The sequence below is a fragment of the Mercenaria mercenaria genome, chromosome 17 (genome assembly GCF_021730395.1).
Source record: "Mercenaria mercenaria strain notata chromosome 17, MADL_Memer_1, whole genome shotgun sequence".
Lineage (NCBI taxonomy): Eukaryota > Metazoa > Mollusca > Bivalvia > Venerida > Veneridae > Mercenaria > Mercenaria mercenaria.
The window spans coordinates 71,482,970-71,502,405 of record NC_069377.1 but is presented as its reverse complement, the minus strand read 5'-3'; the positions used below and the strand labels follow the sequence as shown (position 1 = coordinate 71,502,405).

At 36.1% G+C, this 19,436-nt stretch overlaps 1 protein-coding gene across 1 annotated transcript; it reads right to left on the bottom strand.

Moving 5' to 3' along the window:
* Positions 1 to 1,868: 1,868 nt before the first annotated feature.
* Positions 1,869 to 19,436, bottom strand: LOC123536211 (aldo-keto reductase family 1 member B1-like). The gene is made up of 9 exons (XM_053528579.1): positions 19,129 to 19,436; positions 16,967 to 17,131; positions 16,011 to 16,127; positions 13,292 to 13,369; positions 8,591 to 8,707; positions 7,328 to 7,434; positions 6,607 to 6,682; positions 5,705 to 5,788; positions 1,869 to 2,008 (listed from the first exon to the last, which is right to left on the bottom strand). The coding sequence occupies exons 1-9, from the start codon at positions 19,213 to 19,215 to the stop codon at positions 1,922 to 1,924; spliced, it is 918 nt and encodes a 305-aa protein (XP_053384554.1). The 5' UTR covers positions 19,216 to 19,436; the 3' UTR covers positions 1,869 to 1,921.

Here is a 19,436-nt window from a genome sequence, read left to right as displayed (position 1 = left end):
GTGCAGAGTCAGCTTTTAATGGCGAATAAGTGCTCCAAGTTTTAAAGCAATAGCTTTGACCATTTAGGAGAAAAGTTTACCTAAACACAAAACTTAACCAAGAAATCCAAAAGGGGCCATAATTCTTGCAAAAAGCAGGATGGAGTTATGTTTCATGCTGTACAGAGTCAGCTTTTGATGGTGAAACAAGTGTTGCAAGTTTTAAAGCAATAGCTTTGATAGTTTAGGAGAAAAGCTGCCCTAAACATAAAACTTAACCAGGCAATGCCGACGCCTACGCCGATCAAGTGATGACAATAACTCATCAGATGAGCTAACAAAAATGACAACTTCTTCTGAAACAACCTTTTTTTTCTAGAGTACCAGGCTATACAACAGGTTACAACAACACTGAATTTATAGTTAGATGCATGCTGTTTGACCCACTTACACTTGTTGAGTTATTAACCTGTAGTCTTTGTTTAGATCTAGTAATTGTTTCATTTCTTCACACGACAACTCAAAATTGAAAATCTGGAGAGGAAAACTGGAAATACTTTATATACCATAGATTGTGACCTTAATCCACCAACCACATACTGTAATGTCAGAATGTTTTGTGACAGAACTACTTTCGCTATATTTACTAATAGCCATTTTATGAGAAAGTACTGGTAAATGCTCGTGGAAGTATACATCATTGTTATAAACAGCCAAATATGTTTCACAAGTAGGTCATACTGTGAAATCATGAATATTAAAGGGGGATTTTTTTTTCATGGATTTTGTTGTTTAGTGAATTCACAAAGTTAAATCCCAAATAACAAGTAAAACTAGAGCTGCTTTTGAGAAAAGCGAATGTCTCCGACAACTGCCTAATCATCTAAATAGCAAGTCAGTCTTTATATACTGTTTACTCACTACAATTCAACAGCCAGAACTCCAAAATGCCTGGCCCGATTTGGCTCATTATCGAACTTGTCCGAGGTCTTATGGTCAAGCACATTTTGTTCAAATTTGGTAAAGATCGGATGAGAAATGTTCGACTTAGAGTGTGGACAAGAGCAAAAAGGCCGATTTTTTGGTAATTCAAGGGCCGTAACTCCAAAATGCCTGAACCAATTTGGCTAATTATAGAACTTGGTCAAGGTCTTATAGTCAAACACATTTTGTTCAAGTTTGGTGAAGATCGGATGAGAAATGTTCGACTTAGAGTGCAGACAAGAGTAAAAAGGCCGATTTTTCAGTAATTCAAGGGGCATAACTCCAATATGCCCGGACCAATTTGGCTAGTTATCGAACATGGCCGAGGTCTTATGGTCAAACACATTTTGTTCAAGTTTGGTGAAGATCGGATGAGAAATGTTTGACTTTGAGTGCGGACAAGCTTTGTGACAGACAGACACACATACAGACTGGAGTAAATCAATATGTCTCCCACACCACTGTGTGGTGGGAGACATAATTCTTATTCATTTTATATTCAAAATTTGAAATCTTAGAAATCCACAAATTTATATCCCCATGAGATAGCCATTATGGCCAAATACCACCAAATAATGATTTCACAGTATATAGTAAATATTCTACCACTTGGTACAATTCCAAGTTTTGTATATAGCAAACTTACTGCCTCACAAAAATGTCTGATTTTACAGTATGTTGCTACTACAGACTTAACTTCACAGGCGTTCAACAGCTCACACAGCATTGTTTACTTAGTTAGAGAAGTATTTTCTCAAAGATTAAAATTTTGTTTGAATGACCACTTCTTCATCAGCTAAATATCAAAAACCTTCTTAAAGTCTTCCTGTGTGAAAAGATGTGGTGTCAAAATGGGTGGGAAGTGGTTATAGATCAAATGTAGAAAATGTGAAAACTGTTGAAAAGGTATGAAATTCAAGACTGTACTAATTAAGTTGCCAACGTCTAGCTTAATAACTTACATATCTTCAGTATGCATACGGAAGTCTTTGTTAAGATTCTGCAATTGTTTCTCTTCATCAGAAGACAACTCAAAATCGAAAATCTGGAAAGCAAATTCTCATTAACTTCCATGAAAATTCTTGTTAATCAAACTAACCTAACAACAGTGTGTTCCTAAAAACTTATGTAGATACACATGTTCTAGTGAATTACCTTTAAGTTACAATGAAACCTAAAACATCGGTACTTTTTCATAGCACTTGACGGCCCTAGGTCGCTCACCTGAGAAACACACCACAACAGTGTAAACATGTTTGACTTAGTGATTTCATGGAAACAAATATTCTGACCAATTTCATTAAGATTGGACAAAAATGTGGCCTCTTAAGTGTAAACAAGTTTTTTCTTCAATTTGACCTAGTGATCTAGTTTTTGAGCCAAGATGACCTACATTCGAACTTGACCTAGATTTGATCAAGGCAATCATTCTGACCAAATTTCATGAAGATCCGGTGTAAAGTGCAGCCCCTATTGCATACACAAAGTTTTTCTTTGATTTGACCTAGTGACCTAGCTCTTGACCCCTGATGACCCATATTCGAACTTGACCTAGATTTCATCAAGGCAATCATTCTGATCAAAATTCATGAAGATCAATTGAAAAATACAGCCTCTATCACATACACATGGATTTTCTTTGATTTGATCTAGTGACCTAGTTTTTGATCCCATGTGACCCATTTTCGAACTTGGTCTAGATTTCATCAAGGTAATCATTCTGACAAAATTTCTTCAAGATCAATTGAAAAATATAGCCTCTATCGCATACACAAGGTTTTTCTTTGATTTGACCTAGTGACCTCGTTTTTGACCCAAGATGACCCATTTTCGAACTTAGCCTAGATTTTATCAACATAATCATTCTGACAAAATTTCATGAAGATCAGTTGAAAAATACAGCCTCTATCGTATACACAAGCTAAATGATGAAATGACAGACAGACGCCGGACATCAAGCGATCACAATAACTTACCTGAGCATTGCTCAGGTGGGCTAACAAAAGCTGTCACAGGAAACAGCGCGCTCGACTATTTCGATGCTTGATAGTGAAACAGAGCACATCTGAGAAAGCTGGAGCTGTCACTGGAGTGTTTAACGACTCCAATGGTGAATGAAGATAGTGGACAATTTTTAATAGCTTGAGTCTGTGTCAAAAATATTAAGTAATAAGAGAGATAAAGATAAAGTGTATCAAGACATTAAATAGGTATAATTCTAAGCAAAAAGGGGGCATAATTTATAAATTATTGGTGCAAGAGTAATGCACCTTGTGTCATATGATGTGGGTGATGATGTGGAACAACTACTTCAAGTTTGAATCGAAGCCATTTAGTAATAACTGAGATATAGTAAAAATGCATCTAAATTAACCTTAAACTCTAAGTAAAAGGGGGCATAATTCATGAAAAATTTGAGCCAGAGTTATGCATCTTGTGTCATATGATGTGGGAGATAAGGTGGAACAACTACTTTAAGTTTGAATCGAATCCATTTAGTAATAACTGAGATAGAGTGAATTTGCATCAAAACTTTAACCTGAAAATCTAAGTAAAATTAAATATTGGTACCACAGTTATGGACCATATGGTCTCGTATGATGAGGGAGATGATGTGAGTGAGTGAGTGAGTTGGGTTTTATGGCGAATCAACACAAAATGGTCATATATCGCCGAGAAGAAGTCATATTGTAAACGCCAACCATAAAGCATAAACATTGAATATATAAAAATGTAAAGCATACCCAAAAACATCCATGTAACAAGAGGACCATGATGGTCCTGAATCGCTCACCTCTTCCCACATGATCCAGTTTTGAGTATGACGTCATTTTTTCTATTATTTGACATAGTGACCTAGTTTTTCAGCTCATGTGACCCAGTTTTGAACTTGACCCAGATATTATCAAGATAAAAGTTCTGACCAATTTTCATGAAGATCCATTGAAAAATATGGTCTCTAGAGAGGTCACAAGGTTTTTCTATTATTTGACCTATTGACCTAGTTTTTTAAGGACGTGACCCAGTTTCAAACATGACCTAGATATCATCAAGGTGAACATTCTGACCAATATTCATGAAGATCCATTCAAGAATATGGCCTCTAGAGAGGTCACAAGGTTTTTCTATTTCAAGAACTACTGACCTAGTTTTTGATCGCAGTTGACCCAGTTTCAAACCTGAACTAGATATCATCAAGATAAACATTCAGACCAACTTTCATACAGATCCCATGAAAAATATGGCCTCTAGAGAGGTCACAACGTTTTTTCATTATTTGACCTACTGACCTACTTTTTGATGGCACGTGACCCACTTTCGAACTTGACCTAGATATCATCAAGATGAACATTCTGACCAATTTTTATGGAGATCCATTCACAAGTATGGCCTCTAGAGAGGTCACAAGGTTTTTCTATTTTTAGACCTACTGACCTAGTTTTTGACCGCAAATGACCCTGTTTTGAACTTGACCTAGATATCATCAAGCTGAACATTCAGACCAACTTTCATGAAGATCCATTGAAAAATATGGCCTTTAGAGAGGTCACAAGGTTTTTCTATTATTTGACCTACTGACCTAGTTTTTGATAGCATGTGACCTACTTTCGAACTTGACCTAGATATCATCAAGATGAACATTCAGACTAACTTTCATAAGATCCCATGGAAAATATGGCCTCTAGAGAGGTCACAAGGTTTTTCTATTATTTGACCTACTGACCTAGTTTTTGAAGGCACATGACCCAGTTTGGAACTTGGCCTAGATATCATCAAGATGAACGTTCTGACCAATTTTCATGAAGATCTTGTGAAATATATGGCCTCTAGAGAGGTCACAAGGTTTTTCTATTTTTAGACCTACTGACCTAGTTTTTGAAGGCACGTGACCCAGTCTCGAACCTGACCTAGATATCATCAAGGTGAACATTCTGACCAATTTTCATGAAGATCCATTGAAAATTATGGCCTCAAGAGAGGTCACAAGGTTTTTCTATTTTTAAACCTACTGACCTAGTTTTTGATGGCACGTGACCCAGTTTCGAACTTGACCTAGAATTTACCAAGATGAACATTCTGACCCATTTTCATAAAGATCCCATGAAAAATGTGACCTCTAGAGATGTCACAAAGAAAAGTTTACGCACGCACGGACGACGGACGCTGCGCGATCACAAAAGCTCACCTTGTCACTTTGTGACAGGTGAGCTAAAAATGTAAAGAAGACTATGAATAATGTAAAACATATCTAAAAACATCCATGAACAACTACTATCAGTTTAAATCAAATCCATTTAGTAATAACTGAGATAGAGTGAAAAAGCATCAAAACTTAAACTGAAATTCTAAGTAAAATGGGGATAATTCATGAAATATTGGTGTGAGAGTTCTGGCCCTTGTGCAATATGATGTGGGTGATGATGAGAAATAACTATTTAAAGTTTGAAACAAAGCCATCCAGCAATTACAGAGATAAAGAGAAAGTGCATCAAAACTTTAACCAAGGTGAGGACGCAGAAAGACGCCGACACTGGGTCGAGTAGGACAGCTCTACATTCGTATAGTTGAGCTAACAATTCTGTAATAGCTAAATCTGATGCAACATTTTCCAAGTTTGATGCAGGATGTTTGATGCAGCAATTTCCCAGACATAACTTTTATTGAAATATCCTGACTATAACAACATATCTCAATGAAAGTTGTTTGAAAACAAATTACAATAGGAGGATGCTAACAGTACCTGGAAGTTTTCTTGTATCCTCTGTGGTGTCACACTTTTTGGAACTAATGACAGACCTCTTTGTAAGAGATACCTCAATGTCACCTGAAAATAAAACAGAAGTTAATAGTCATAATGTCAAGAGAAGACTGTTTTTTAAAAAAATACCATTAATTTAGAGTTATTGTGAAATCAGTTAATTTTGTAGGCATTAAATTTTATTGTTTAGTGAAAAATGTCTTTTTTTTTGTATGGACATGATTTCCTGGATTTCAACTTTTAAAGACAAGACAAATGGAAAATTTTATAATTATGTCCATTAGGATTTTATTTCCAGCCCTGTCCAATGCAACCAAGAAATCCAAAAAGAATTCAATAATCCACAATAAATATCTTTCCATTTTTTTTCTACAAACTAAAATTTTGCCAGTACAAAGTTCTCCAAACTAAACTTGTTTTGTTGCTGGGTTTTAAGTGACACCGACACAATTTATGTCAAGGTGGATTTCCAGCTTTCGATAGAAGTAGATGTCAGGTGCCCCTTTAAGCTGGCAGACATGGGCAGACATGGGACACTGGGTAAAATCACTGAGCTTCCTACAGTCAGCTGGATGGCTTTCTCAGGTGACAGAATTCTACATCAAAAGCATGACTTTGAACCCACAGCATAAATGAGCAAATAATTCAAAGTCAGTGACCTTAGCCACTCGACCACTGATGCCTCCGGAATGAATTAAAAAGGTAAGTGTATAAAACTTATAGCCTTCACCAAGTACATTTTAAATGATTTGATGTGTTACATTTACATTTATATATAAAGAAAGTATATCTACCAATCTTTTGTCAACACAAGATCTGGAATACCTGTTATGAGCATCATGATACAGTAGTCTGTTTGCAGATTTAAATAAAAAAAAAATTACCTGTGCGGGAGTTTTATTTTTGGCCTTTGCAATTTCTAATAATACTGGTTCTTCTAAACACTTCGGAGGGGGCTCTCTGAAATAATAAAGGCTCTTACTTATTTCTGTGAAATCAGTGTATATAGACTGAAGCTGAAAGATATCCAAGGTGAAAATACTAGAATGTATGTGAGAAGTCTGATAGTTATAGTTAGTTGTACAATTATAAATGCTGGTGACTGAAAGGTGACTTGCTTTCTAGGAAAATCACTTGAAATGTTAAATGGTTTTTAGTGCAAAATATAATGCTCTGTATCAAGGCCATGACCTTCATGTTGTTTTTGTATGCTGTAAATACAATATCATAATCAAACTTTAAAGAGGTTTTATCAGGTTTGCAAACAATTCTCTGTGCTATAATTGAACCTCTTCCTTCATAATCCTTGAGTTGATATGAAACAGTAACTTCCATAGGAATAAAATCTGGTTTGGGCCAAGAGAGATATTTCGTGGAGATATCACCTTGTGGATCTCAACTTTAGACAATAAAATGGATAGAAGTTTTACTTGTTCATTGGGACTTAATTTCCTACATTGCCAAATCCAAAATTAGTCTTTCACAAACAATAGTGATTTCACAGTAACAATATTATATTTTAATAAGACATATCACAGGAAGTCTTGGAAGTATGTAAATATGACTGCAAGTAGTTTCTATACAGTGAAATTTGTGTATACTAACGTTTTGTTACCAGATGAACCAAGCGGGGCGTATGCCTGTAACACAACTCCATTCTCTTGACAATATTTCTGTAACTTTGAGTTTGACAGATGTAGATGGCACTCCACCTGTGCAAAAGAAACAACTTTGTTTAACAAATACAAGAAAATTCATGAAAAAAATCTCATTTCTGCAACAGTAAAATAACACCCAATGCTCAAAGTCACAAGGGTTTGAGCAAAACACTAGTATTAACCAGGGTTTCGAGAAACAAACATAAAAAAAAAAACATCTGGAAAACGGATCGGGTCAACACAAACTGCTTAAGTCATCAATGCTTGTCTTAGCTGTTTGGTTTGATTCTGGCTATATCAAGGTAAGATACCTGGTTAATCTGTGGTTTGATTCTGGCTATATCAAGGTAAGATACCTGGTTAATCTGTGGTTTGATTCTGGCTACATCAAGGTAAGATACCTGGTTAATCTGTGGTTTGATTCTGGCTATATCAAGGTAAGATACCTGGTTAATCTGTGGTTTGATTCTGGCTACATCAAGGTAAGATACCTGGTTAATCTGTGGTTTGATTCTGGCTATATCAAGGTAAGATACCTGGTTAATCTGTGGTTTGATTCTGGCTACATTCAAGGTAAGATACCTGGTTAATCTGTGGTTTGATTCTGGCTATATCAAGGTAAGATACCTGGTTAATCTGTGGTTTGATTTCTGGCTATATCAAGGTAAGATACCTGGTTAATCTGTGGTTTGATTCTGGCTATATCAAGGTAAGATACCTGGTTAATCTGTGGTTTGATTCTGGCTATATCAAGGTAAGATACCTGGTTAATCTGTGGTTTGATTCTGGCTACATCAAGGTAAGATACCTGGTTATCTGTGGTTTGATTCTGGCTATATCAAGGTAGATACCTGGTTAATCTGTGGTTTGATTCTGGCTATATCAAGGTAAGATACCTGGTTAATCTGTGGTTTGATTCTGGCTATATCAAGGTAAGATACCTGGTTAATCTGTGGTTTGATTCTGGCTATATCAAGGTAGATACCTGGTTAATCTGTGGTTTGATTCTGGCTATATCAAGGTAAGATACCTGGTTAATCTGTGGTTTGATTCTGGCTATATCAAGGTAAGATACCTGGTTAATCTGTGGTTTGATTCTGGCTATATCAAGGTAAGATACCTGGTTAATCTGTGGTTTGATTCTGGCTATATCAAGGTAAGATACCTGGTTAATCTGTGGTTTAATTCTGGCTATATCAAGGTAAGATACCTGGTTAATCTGTGGTTTAATTCTGGCTTTATCAAGGATACGCTGCAGCTGTTTACTACTGAAGTTTGATACACCAATATTTCTGACTAGTCCTTCATCTACACAATCTTCTAATGCCTGGAAGCAATCACATATTTAGCATAAAGTATTACAGCGAGACCTCCGCTAACAGTAACCTGTGGGAAAAGACCAACAGGCTCTAAAAAGTAGTAAAACCTCTATTTTCTTTTCCAGTTATATTTGCAGTGTCTAACCTGTAAATAAAAACCATTTTTGACTCTTCCAAGTGGTCTTCTCAGACAGGTATGACAGCATTTAACTTATTTATTATGTAATACTGAATGCATGTTATCCCGTTTTAAACAAGAGGGCCAAGATGGCCCTAGGTCGCTCACCTAAGAAACACACCATAACAGTGTAAAACATGTTCGACCTAGTGATTTCATGGAAACAAATATTCTGACCAATTTTCATTAAGATTGGACCAAAAAATTGGTCTCTTGCGATAAAACAAGCATTTTCTTAGATATGACATAGTTTTTGACCCTAGATGACCCATGTTCAAACTCGACCTAGATTTTATCAAGGCAATCATTCTGACCAAAATTCATGAAGATCAATTGAAATATACAGACTATATCACATACACAAGTTTTTTCTTTGATTTGACCAAGTGACCTAGTTTTTGAACTCAGATGACCCATATTCAAATTCGACCTAGATTTCATTAAGGCAATCATCCTGACCAAATTTCATAAAAATCAATTGAAAAAAAACAGTCTCTGTCGCATACACAAGATTTTTCTTTAATTTGACCTAGTGACCTAGTTTTTGACCTCAGATAACCCATATTCAAACTCGACCTAGATTTCATCAAGGCAATCACTCAGACCAAATTTCATGAAGATCAATTGAAAACTACATCCTCTATTGCATACACAATGTTTTTCTTCGATTTGACCTAGTGACCTAGTTTTTGACCCCAGATGACACATTTTCGGACTGGGCCTAGATTTTATCAAGGTAATCATTCTGGCTAAATTTCATGAAGATCAGTTGAAAAATACAGCCTCTATCGCATACACAAGGTTTTTCCTTGATTTGACCTAGTGACCTAGTTTTTGATCCGAGATGACTTATTTTCGAACTCGGCCTAGATTTCATCAAGGTAATCATTCTGACCAAAATTCATGAAGATCAATTGAAAAATACAGCCTCTATCGCATACACAAGGTTTTTCTTTGATTTGACCTAGTGACCTAGTTTTTGACCCGAGATGACCCATTTTCGAACTCGGCCTAGATTTCATCAAGGCAATCATTCTGACCAATATTCATGAAGATCAATTGAAAAATACAGCCTCTATCGCATACACAAGGTTTTTCTTTGATTTGACCTAGTGACCTAGTTTTTGACCCCACATGACACATTTTTGAACTCGGCCTAGATTTTATCAGGGTTATCATTCTGACCAATATTCATGAAGAATAATTGAAAAATACAGCCTCTATCACATACATAAGGTTTTTCTTTGATTTGACCTAGTGACCTAGTTTTTGACCCGAGATGACACATTTTCGAACTCGGCCTAGATTTCATCAAGGCAATCATTCTGACCAATATTCATGAAGATCAATTGAAAAATACAGTCTCTATCGCATACACAAGGTTTTTCTTTGATTTGACCTAGTGACCTAGTTTTTGACCCGAGATGACCCATTTTAGAACTCGGCCTAGATTTCATCAAGGTTATCATTCTGACCAATATTCATGAAGATTGATTGAAAAATACAGCCTCTATCGCATACACAAGGTTTTTCTTTGATTTGACCTAGTGACCTAGTTTTTGACCCGAGATGACCCATTTTCGAACTCGACCTAGATTTTATCAAGGTTATCATTCTGACCAATATTCATGAAGATTAATCGAACAAGAGCTGTCTCCATAGGATGACATATGCCCCCGATGGCACTTTGAATGAGTAGTTGTGGCCGATGTTAGAGTTTAGGACCTTTGACCTACGGAGCTGGGTCTTGCACGCGACACGTGGTCTTACTGTGTCACACATTCATGCGTAGTTATTTTAAAATCCATGCATGAATGACAAAGAAATGGACTGGACACGCCCATCAATGCACTATCATGAAAAATGACCTTTAAAGTCTAAGTGTGACCTTGACCTTTGAGCTACGGACCTGGGTCTTGCGCGCGACACGTCGTCTTACTGTGGTTCACATTCATGCCAAGTTATTTGAAAATCTATCCATCGATGACAAAGATATGGACCGGACACGCCCATCAATGCACTATCCTTTTATGTCTAAGTGTGACCTTGACCTTTGAGCTACGGACCTGGGTCTTGCGCGCGACACGTCGTCTTACTGTGGTACACATTCATGCCAAGTTATTTGAAAATCCATCCATCGATGACAAAGATATGGACCGGACACGCCCATCAATGCAATAACCTTTAATGTCTAAGTGTGACCTTGACCTTTGAGCTACGGACCTGGGTCTTACGCGCGCCACGTCGTCTTACTGTGGTACACATTCATGCCAAGTTATTTGAAAATCCATCCATCGATGACAAAGATATGGACCGGACACGAAAATTGCGGACAGACTGACAGACCGACAGACTGACAGACCAACAGACTGACAGACAGACAGACGGTTCAAAAACTATATGCCTCCCTTCGGGGGCATAAAAATACAGCCTCTATCGCATACAGAAGCTAAATGTTGACAGACGACAGACGACGGACGATGGATGGACATCGAGTGATCAGAAAAACTCACCTGAGCAGCATTGCTCAGGTGAGCTAAAAACAAAACAGGCTACATTTTATTCACTCTTCCAAATAAAGTTCTCATCTAACTGTAAATGCGCACTAAATAACTCTGTTCTGAAATAAAGACAGGGCAGCCTTGAGTTTTATCTATAAAACTAGCTATTTCTGGTTGTAGTCAACATTAGAGAGCTAAAACTGCACCGACTACTCCTTGACTGAATTTTCTGTTCAAGTTGTCTACTGTCTAAAATTCAAGTAGATTTGTGACATGTGCATTGTCTGATATAAGTAGAGTGATAAAAATTATCAAAGCACTTTAATTTGTGGTACAGCAAAATCAGAGAAAAAATTACAAGGGAATCAAGTGCTGAAGAATAATGTATTTTGACAATGTGTCATTTAGAGGCCAGTACCGGTTATTCCCAGGAAAGGCAGCTTCGCATGTATCGGTACTACACACAAGGCACATTTAAGAACCAGACTTTCTATTCACAAAGAGCTAGGCTAAGTTAACAGTATAAGCCTGTATCTAAAAGAATTTCTCTCTCTCTGTTTTGGGGGCATTGTCTGATTCTGTCCCTATGGTCAGATCGCTCTGTGTCTGTAAAGGATGAATTTGGCGCCCAGAGTGGCTGCCTTTGCACTAAGTAAAGCGCCTTTGAATGTGTTTATCAGGAAAAGGGAACCATATAAATCTGGTATAATAAATAAATAGAAATGACTGATGAATGTGTACATTATTGAAAAATTGACAAGTCTGAATATTTTTGAAGTAACAAACAAGATTTTCACACTAAAAATTACAAGAGGGCCAGGCTGGACCTGTATCGCCAAACAGCAACAGGAATAACAAGAAATATTTCTTCCAAATTACAGATTCAGAGAAAAAGACAATTTTAACAGAGGGTCACACAAGTAACATTTCTGTGACATTATTTCACAGAAAATAAACCGTGGTTTAGAAGAAGCTGGCATTAATTTTGTAGATTTGTCTTTTGTCAGTTCTTTCACCATATATTTTGACCCATCAATTCAATATGAACACTCTTGGCAGATAGTCACTCAAGAAAGGTTTCTAAGACATTATTTGTAAATCATATCAACAGTTTAGTAGATGTTGTTTGGGATTTTTTTTATTTTTACCTTTAGTGGTCATGTTTTTCCATGAATTGGAATAATTGGAATAACCTTGGTAAAAGGACATTCAAAGATCTTTTGTGTGAAATAACTTTAACATTTGTTCAGAGGAGATGTTGTTTGAAGATTTTTCTGTTTTTATCTCTGGGTGTCCCTATGTGCAACCAAGTCGAACAGTTTGAATAACTCTGGGAGAGGACCAACCAAGGAAAGACCAAGTTTCATCAACGTCCACCGCATGATTTCAGAGATGTTGTTTGAAGGAAATTGTTAATGGACAGCTTGTGTGTGATACCCCAAAAGCTTACCCCGAGCACTTTGAACTCAGGTGAGCTAAATATACAAAAGCCAATCATAGTACATCACTTTTTAATTCCGCACGTTTTACTTTTCATACCACATATCAGTTGTATTACATATACATATATAAAACTCAGTTTAAAACTCTGTTACGTTACAACGGACCATTAAATATCAACATTTTTCCACATTGATGTTCAAATTCAAACTGACTGTGTGTGACATCATTGTAATATGTGTCTTATGTTACAAATTTCATTTAATTCCATTCTTTCTTAAAAACAAGTAAATATCATTTGTAGGTGTAAATGCATTTGTAATAAGGATAATTAGCTTTGTACTGAGAAATATGCATTCAATCTTTTACTGAATAGTATTCCGTTCCTTTAGTTGTGCAATATCTACAACTTGTGTGTACGTCCCAAAACAAAACTAACATTTTATAAATACCACTTCATGCATGAGTCTTACCTTCCAAGTGTCTACATAATCTACATCAGAAAATAAGACTTTTCCATTTTCATCTCTAGGGTGAAACTCTCCCCCTTCCTGAAATATAACAACCATTTTATATTTAACATGTATATTTAATCCTTACCCTGAAAAATTTCTATAATGAACTTGTCCATCTTTCAATTTGGACAGTACCATTAACTGTTACGAGGGGTGCTTACCAAAAAGAGACTGACTTAATGGCGAACTGTGCAGATCTTGATCAGACTGCATGGATGTGCAGGCTGATCATGATCTACACTGGTTGCAAAGGCAGAATCAATCGTGTCCAGCATGATAAGGATTAATGTTTAAACAAGAGGACCATGATGGTCCTGAATCGCTCACCTCTTCCCACATGACCCAGTTTTGAGTATGACGTCATTATTTGACATAGTGACCTAGTTTTTGAGCTCATGTGACCCAGTTTTGAACTTGACCTAGATATTATCAAGATAAAAATTCTGACCAATTTTCATAAAGATCCATTGAAAAATATGGTCACTAAAGAGGTCACAAGGTTTTTCTATTATTTGACCTATTGACCTAGTTTTCGAAGGTACGTGACCCTTTTTTGAACTTTATCTAGATATCATCAAGGTGAACATTCTCACTAACTTTCATGAAGATCTCATGAAAAATATGGCCTCTAGAGAGGTCACAAGGTTTTTCTATTTTTATACCTACTGGCCTAGTTTTTGACCACATGTGACCCAGTTTCGAAACTGACCTAGATATCATCAAGGTGAACATTCAGATCAATTTTCATGAAGATCCATTGAAAAATATGGCCTCTAGAGAGGTCAAACGATTCTAATAATTTTAGACCTACTGACCTAGTTTTTGACCGCAGTTGACCCAGTTTCAAACTTGACCTAGATATCATCAAGATGAACATTCAGACCAACTTTCATACAGATCCCATGAAAAGTATGGCCTCTAGAGAGGTCACAAGGTTTTTCTATTATTTGACCTACTGACCTAGTTTTTTAAGGCACGTGACCCAGTTTCAAACTTGACCTAGATATCATCAAGGTGAACATTCTGACCAATTTTAATGGAAATCCATTCACAAGTACGGCCTCTAGAGAGGTCACAAGGTTTTTCTATTTTTAGACCTGCTGACCTAGTTTTTGTCCGCACATGACCCTGTTTCGAACTTGACCTAGATATCATCAAGATGAACATTCAGACCAATTTTCATACAGATCCCATGAAAAATATGGCCTTTAGAGAGGTCACAAGGTTTTTCTATTATTTGACCTACTGACCTAGTTTTTGATGGCACGTGATCCACTTTCGAACTTAACCTAGATATCATCAAGATGAACATTCAGACCAACTTTCATACAGATCCCATGAAAAATATGGCCTCTAGAGAGGTCACAAGGTTTTTCTATTATTTGACCTACTGACCTAGTTTTTGAAGACACGTGATCTACTTTCGAACTTGACCTAGATATCATCAAGGTGAACATTCTGACCAATTTTCATGAAGTTCTCATGAAATATATGGCCTCTAGAGAGGTCACAAGGTTTTTCTATTTTTAGACCTACTGACCTAGTTTTTGCCCTCACGTGACCCAGTTCGAACTTGACCTAGATATCATCAAGATGAACATTCAGACCAACTTTCATACAGATCCCATGAAAAATATGGCCTTTAGAGAGGTCACAAGGTTTTTCTATTATTTGACCTACTGACCTAGTTTTTGATGGCACGTGACCAAGTTTCGAACTTGACCTAGATATCATCAAGGTGAACGTTCTGACTAATTTTCATGAAGATCTTGTGAAATATATGGCCTCTAGAGAGGTCACAAGGTTTTTCTATTTTTAGACCTACTGACCTAGTTTTTGACCGCATGTGACCCAGTTTTAAAGTTGACCTAGATATCATCAAGATGAACATTCTGACCAACTTTGATACAGATCCCATGAAAAATATGGCCTTTAGAGAGGTCACAAGGTTTTTCTATTATTTGATCTACTGACCTAGTTTTTGATGGCACGTGACCCAGTTTCGAACTTGACCTAGATATCATCAAGGTGAACGTTCTGACCAATTTTCATGAAGATCTTGTGAAATATTATATATGGCCTCTAGAGAGGTCACAAGGTTTTTCTATTTTTAGCCCTGCTGACCTAGTTTTTGATGGCACGTGACCCAGTTTCGAACTTGATCTAGATATCATCAAGGTGAACATTCTGACCAATTTTCATGAAGATCTTGTGAAATATATGGCCTCTAGAGAGGTCACAAGGTTTTTCTATTTTTAGACCTACTGACCTAGTTTTTGAAGGCACGTGACCCAGTTTCGAACTTGACCTAGATATCATCAAGATGAACATTCTGACCAACTTTCATAAAGATCCAATGAAAAATGTGACCTCTAGAGTGGTCACGAGCAAAAGTTTACGGACGCACAGACGGACGACGGACGACGGACACCGCGCGATCACAAAAGCTCACCTTGTCACTTTGTGACAGGTGAGCTAAAAAGGCTGCCTTATGACATGTTTTGTCATGTTTGTGACTATCTAAAATACTATTGCACCCATTTACAGTACAAAATCTTCTCAACTAAAAACAGACACAATAGATTTCTTAAAAATGAAAGTCAGAGTTATGCAACTTATTTCTTCTTCTGTTTTTCAAGTATTAATGAGAAATATTATGACAGGCTGAGATACCAACCTTATAGGCCATAGGCCAGTGTATTAGATACATGTCAAGATACTTGAGTCCCAGGTCGTCTAATGATTTCTTCAAGCTGGCTCGTACAAGATCCGGTCTGTGACATGTGTTCCATAACTGTAAACAAATGGAATCTAGAGTTCAGAAACAACTTAATGCTTTTCACTGTTTCTGTAAAAGTTACAAAGCTGAAAACACCAGTCGGTCAAAACAGTCATATCAGTTCTGGTTTTATTTCAATACTTTCTCGGACATGTATAATATATTTCTTTAAAGATAATCATATTATCACAGGACTGACATAAAATGTGTAGGGTACCTTACACATGCAAATAACATAAGAAGTGAAAATGTGTATTGCAACTCTTCCGGAGTAATTTCTTCATTTCCACCTAGTTTGATATGAATTAAATGTATATTTGACATATAGACATAGACATGACAGATAAGTGAAAATCATGGGTGAAAAAAACAACAACAAAAAACTTTCTGAATGACCAAGAGTTGTTTTTAAAGCTATACACCCTGCATTATGGACTGTCAGAGGAAACTGGGTGTATAGTTTTCAGTGTCAAGTATGTTATTACTTTTTAACCTTTCAATGGTTGACCTTATGACCCCAAAATATTGAAATTATCTACTGGCCACAGGGAACCATTGTAAGAAGCTGGACTACTGCATCACCAATCTTTCTTCTAGTACTTTATCGGAAACAAAATGGCTGACCAACCTACACATGAGGAATTTCAGACGAAAACAATTGCCTATTATCCCCTCTTCTTTAAAGGAAGGCAACATAATTGACTGCTTAGAGGTATAAGGTTGTAAGTCTATAGAAACTATATAGCATTTAAGATCTTATATCTCTAAGGCACCAAAATATACAGCATATTGCATAACTGGCTATATAAATCATGTGCTGATGTCTTTAATCATATGAAGAGAATCACACAAACTTTGCTTGTAATGAACAGATCTTCTCTCTGTACTGTTCCCTCTATAATGAGTTTCTTGATGGCACTGCCCACTGCTATCTCGTTCCTGTAGATTGCAGCACAGTCTAGATGTCTGTATCCGACCTTGACTGCAGTGTGAACAGCATTAAATACATCATCATCATCCTACAAATAGGAAATACACTGTATCAATTTTTATATTCAATCATTCTCTAAAGTTCAACTTTTTTACCCGATTTACCAATAATAGGAAGACTTGAATTGCTGGTTGCAATAATATTTCCAATCGTACATAAAGTTTTACTGACTCAATATGGAAGGTGCTCACAATTTTTCATAGTAAGTGTTTCTTTTGGTAAACAGTATAATAGTTTTCCAAAAATTATCATCTACAACCACAACTGAAATACATGTCCTGACATCTACTACAGTCTGTGCAAATATATGAGACCACAATGTCATGAACACATGATTACTGAGGCAGTTTCACAGGTTTTTGAAAACTTTCATAAAGGGGGAAGTCACTGAAACCTTGTAATATACATTTATTTCAAGATAAAATCAGTTTAGGTATGATCATAAAATATTTTCTGGTACTGTAAGACCTTATAGTGACTACAATTTGATATTTGCCACTATGTTTCACTTTTTTACATTTTTTTCCTGTTGGGTTTTGAGTCATATTGACACAATTTAGATCACATGGTGATTTTCCAGCTTTTGATGGTGGAGAAAGACAGCAGGTGTCCCTCCAAGCATGATTGTTAAAGGCATGTGTGGGAACTTCAGTAGAACACCTGACCTTCTGTAAGCCAGATGGATGGCGCCTTCACCTTAAGAATTCTACATCCCAGGTAAGGTTTCGAACTCACACCAGTGAGGGGTAAGTGATTCAAAGTCAGTGACCTCAACCACTTGCCCACTGAGTCCACCCTTAAAAATTAAAAATATACAATAAACATGCATTTTTGGTGCAAATACTAGATGGTAGGTGTAAACAAGTTGATGATAATCAAGTTTACCCACTATTTTATACTCTGATTTACAAAAAAATATCTACATGACAATATTGCTCAAAACTGTACTTTTCAACTTTTGGCATCATTTTCTGACATAATTACCACTGGAGATTTCCCAAATTTGATAGAAAATCTTTGAAACAGTAGATTATCTACTTGAAAAAAAATCAAATGAAAAAAAGATATACATGTACATGTTATTATTTTTTCAGATTTTTCCAGTGTGCTATTCAAAATTGGTTTATGCTGAAATTTTATATTTCTTTCATTCTAGGTATATTTTGAAGGAGTATAAATGCAATGCAAGTTTAAACAGGGCGAAATTAAGTGTATAGCAAAATGTAAGGAAAAAATAGAATCTCAATCAGATAAATATAAATTTCATCTCTGCTAGGAAAAGATTATGTTTGATGCTACGAGTTTTCAATATAATATTATATGTTTCTACATTGTGCACTTCACACATTTTTATCAGAAATATGAGAATTTATTTTTGTATACATGTATTATCTTTTGACTTGAGGGAAACTTCAAAACTGACCATCTTCAAATCAAGCATAGTATCTGTATCAACTTAATGATATAGATGAGGTACTCAAATGTATAACTCTGTACTCATTTCAGTCTGACTAGTTTTATGAGCATCAGAATCGTGCCCACCTTGAACCCTTTTGAAGATTTTCTATCATATGTGGGATTTATTTAGTAATGTACTACTAGTCAAAATAATATGACGGTCAGATTGTTTTATAATTGTGACGGGCAATTTAACCTTCGGAGGACCAAAATAATGGAGGATAAATCACAGTACACCATCATGTAAACTTATTGCCATGTACACGGGGTAAACGTTAATCGTGTACAGTATATACATAGGTTTAAATCACCAGAAAATTCACAATTTTGGAAATTATTTGATAAGTTTTACATAAATCAATGAGGAATTGAATCCCCTTTAGATACATGCATGTTTTATTTAACTTTATCTCATATTCGCAACAAAATCAGCATTTAAACGGAAATTTCCTCCACTATTTTGGTCTTTCGAGTGTTTGACGCGAGTGGAGATCTTGCTCATAACTTAAGAAAAATAACTCAGTATTTCCTAGGATCACGGCAAATTAGTTGGACTAAATGTACTACCTCTTTAGGTGCATATGTCCCAAGTCCCAAAGCTGGCATTTTTAAACCTCCTCGAAGAGTGAAAACAAACTGATCTTTTGAAGACATGATAGGTGTAGGCCTATTAGTATTACTATTACACAATGTTTCTTGTCTGAGTCTAAAGGCAAAATGATGCACGGATTTATGAAACTGTTATCAATAAATTTCAAAGATATTTAGCAGTGACACAGTTAAATCTGTCAATAATCACTTTGCAATAGACAAAATGAAATGACATCACTTGAAAACTGGGTTATCTTCAAGTTAAAATACACGGGAAATCTGCA

Bases quoted from the DNA above. Each gene is read 5' to 3' on its own strand.
- LOC123536211 (XM_053528579.1), bottom strand. From the start codon at position 19,215: ATGTCTTCAAAAGATCAGTTTGTTTTCACTCTTCGAGGAGGTTTAAAA. The intron at 17,132-19,128 runs GTAGTACATTTA...TCCTATTTGTAG, and splicing joins GGACATATGCACCTAAAGAG to GATGATGATGATGTATTTAA. The intron at 6,683-7,327 runs GTTAGTATACAC...TTATTATTTCAG, and splicing joins GGTTCATCTGGTAACAAAAC to AGAGCCCCCTCCGAAGTGTT.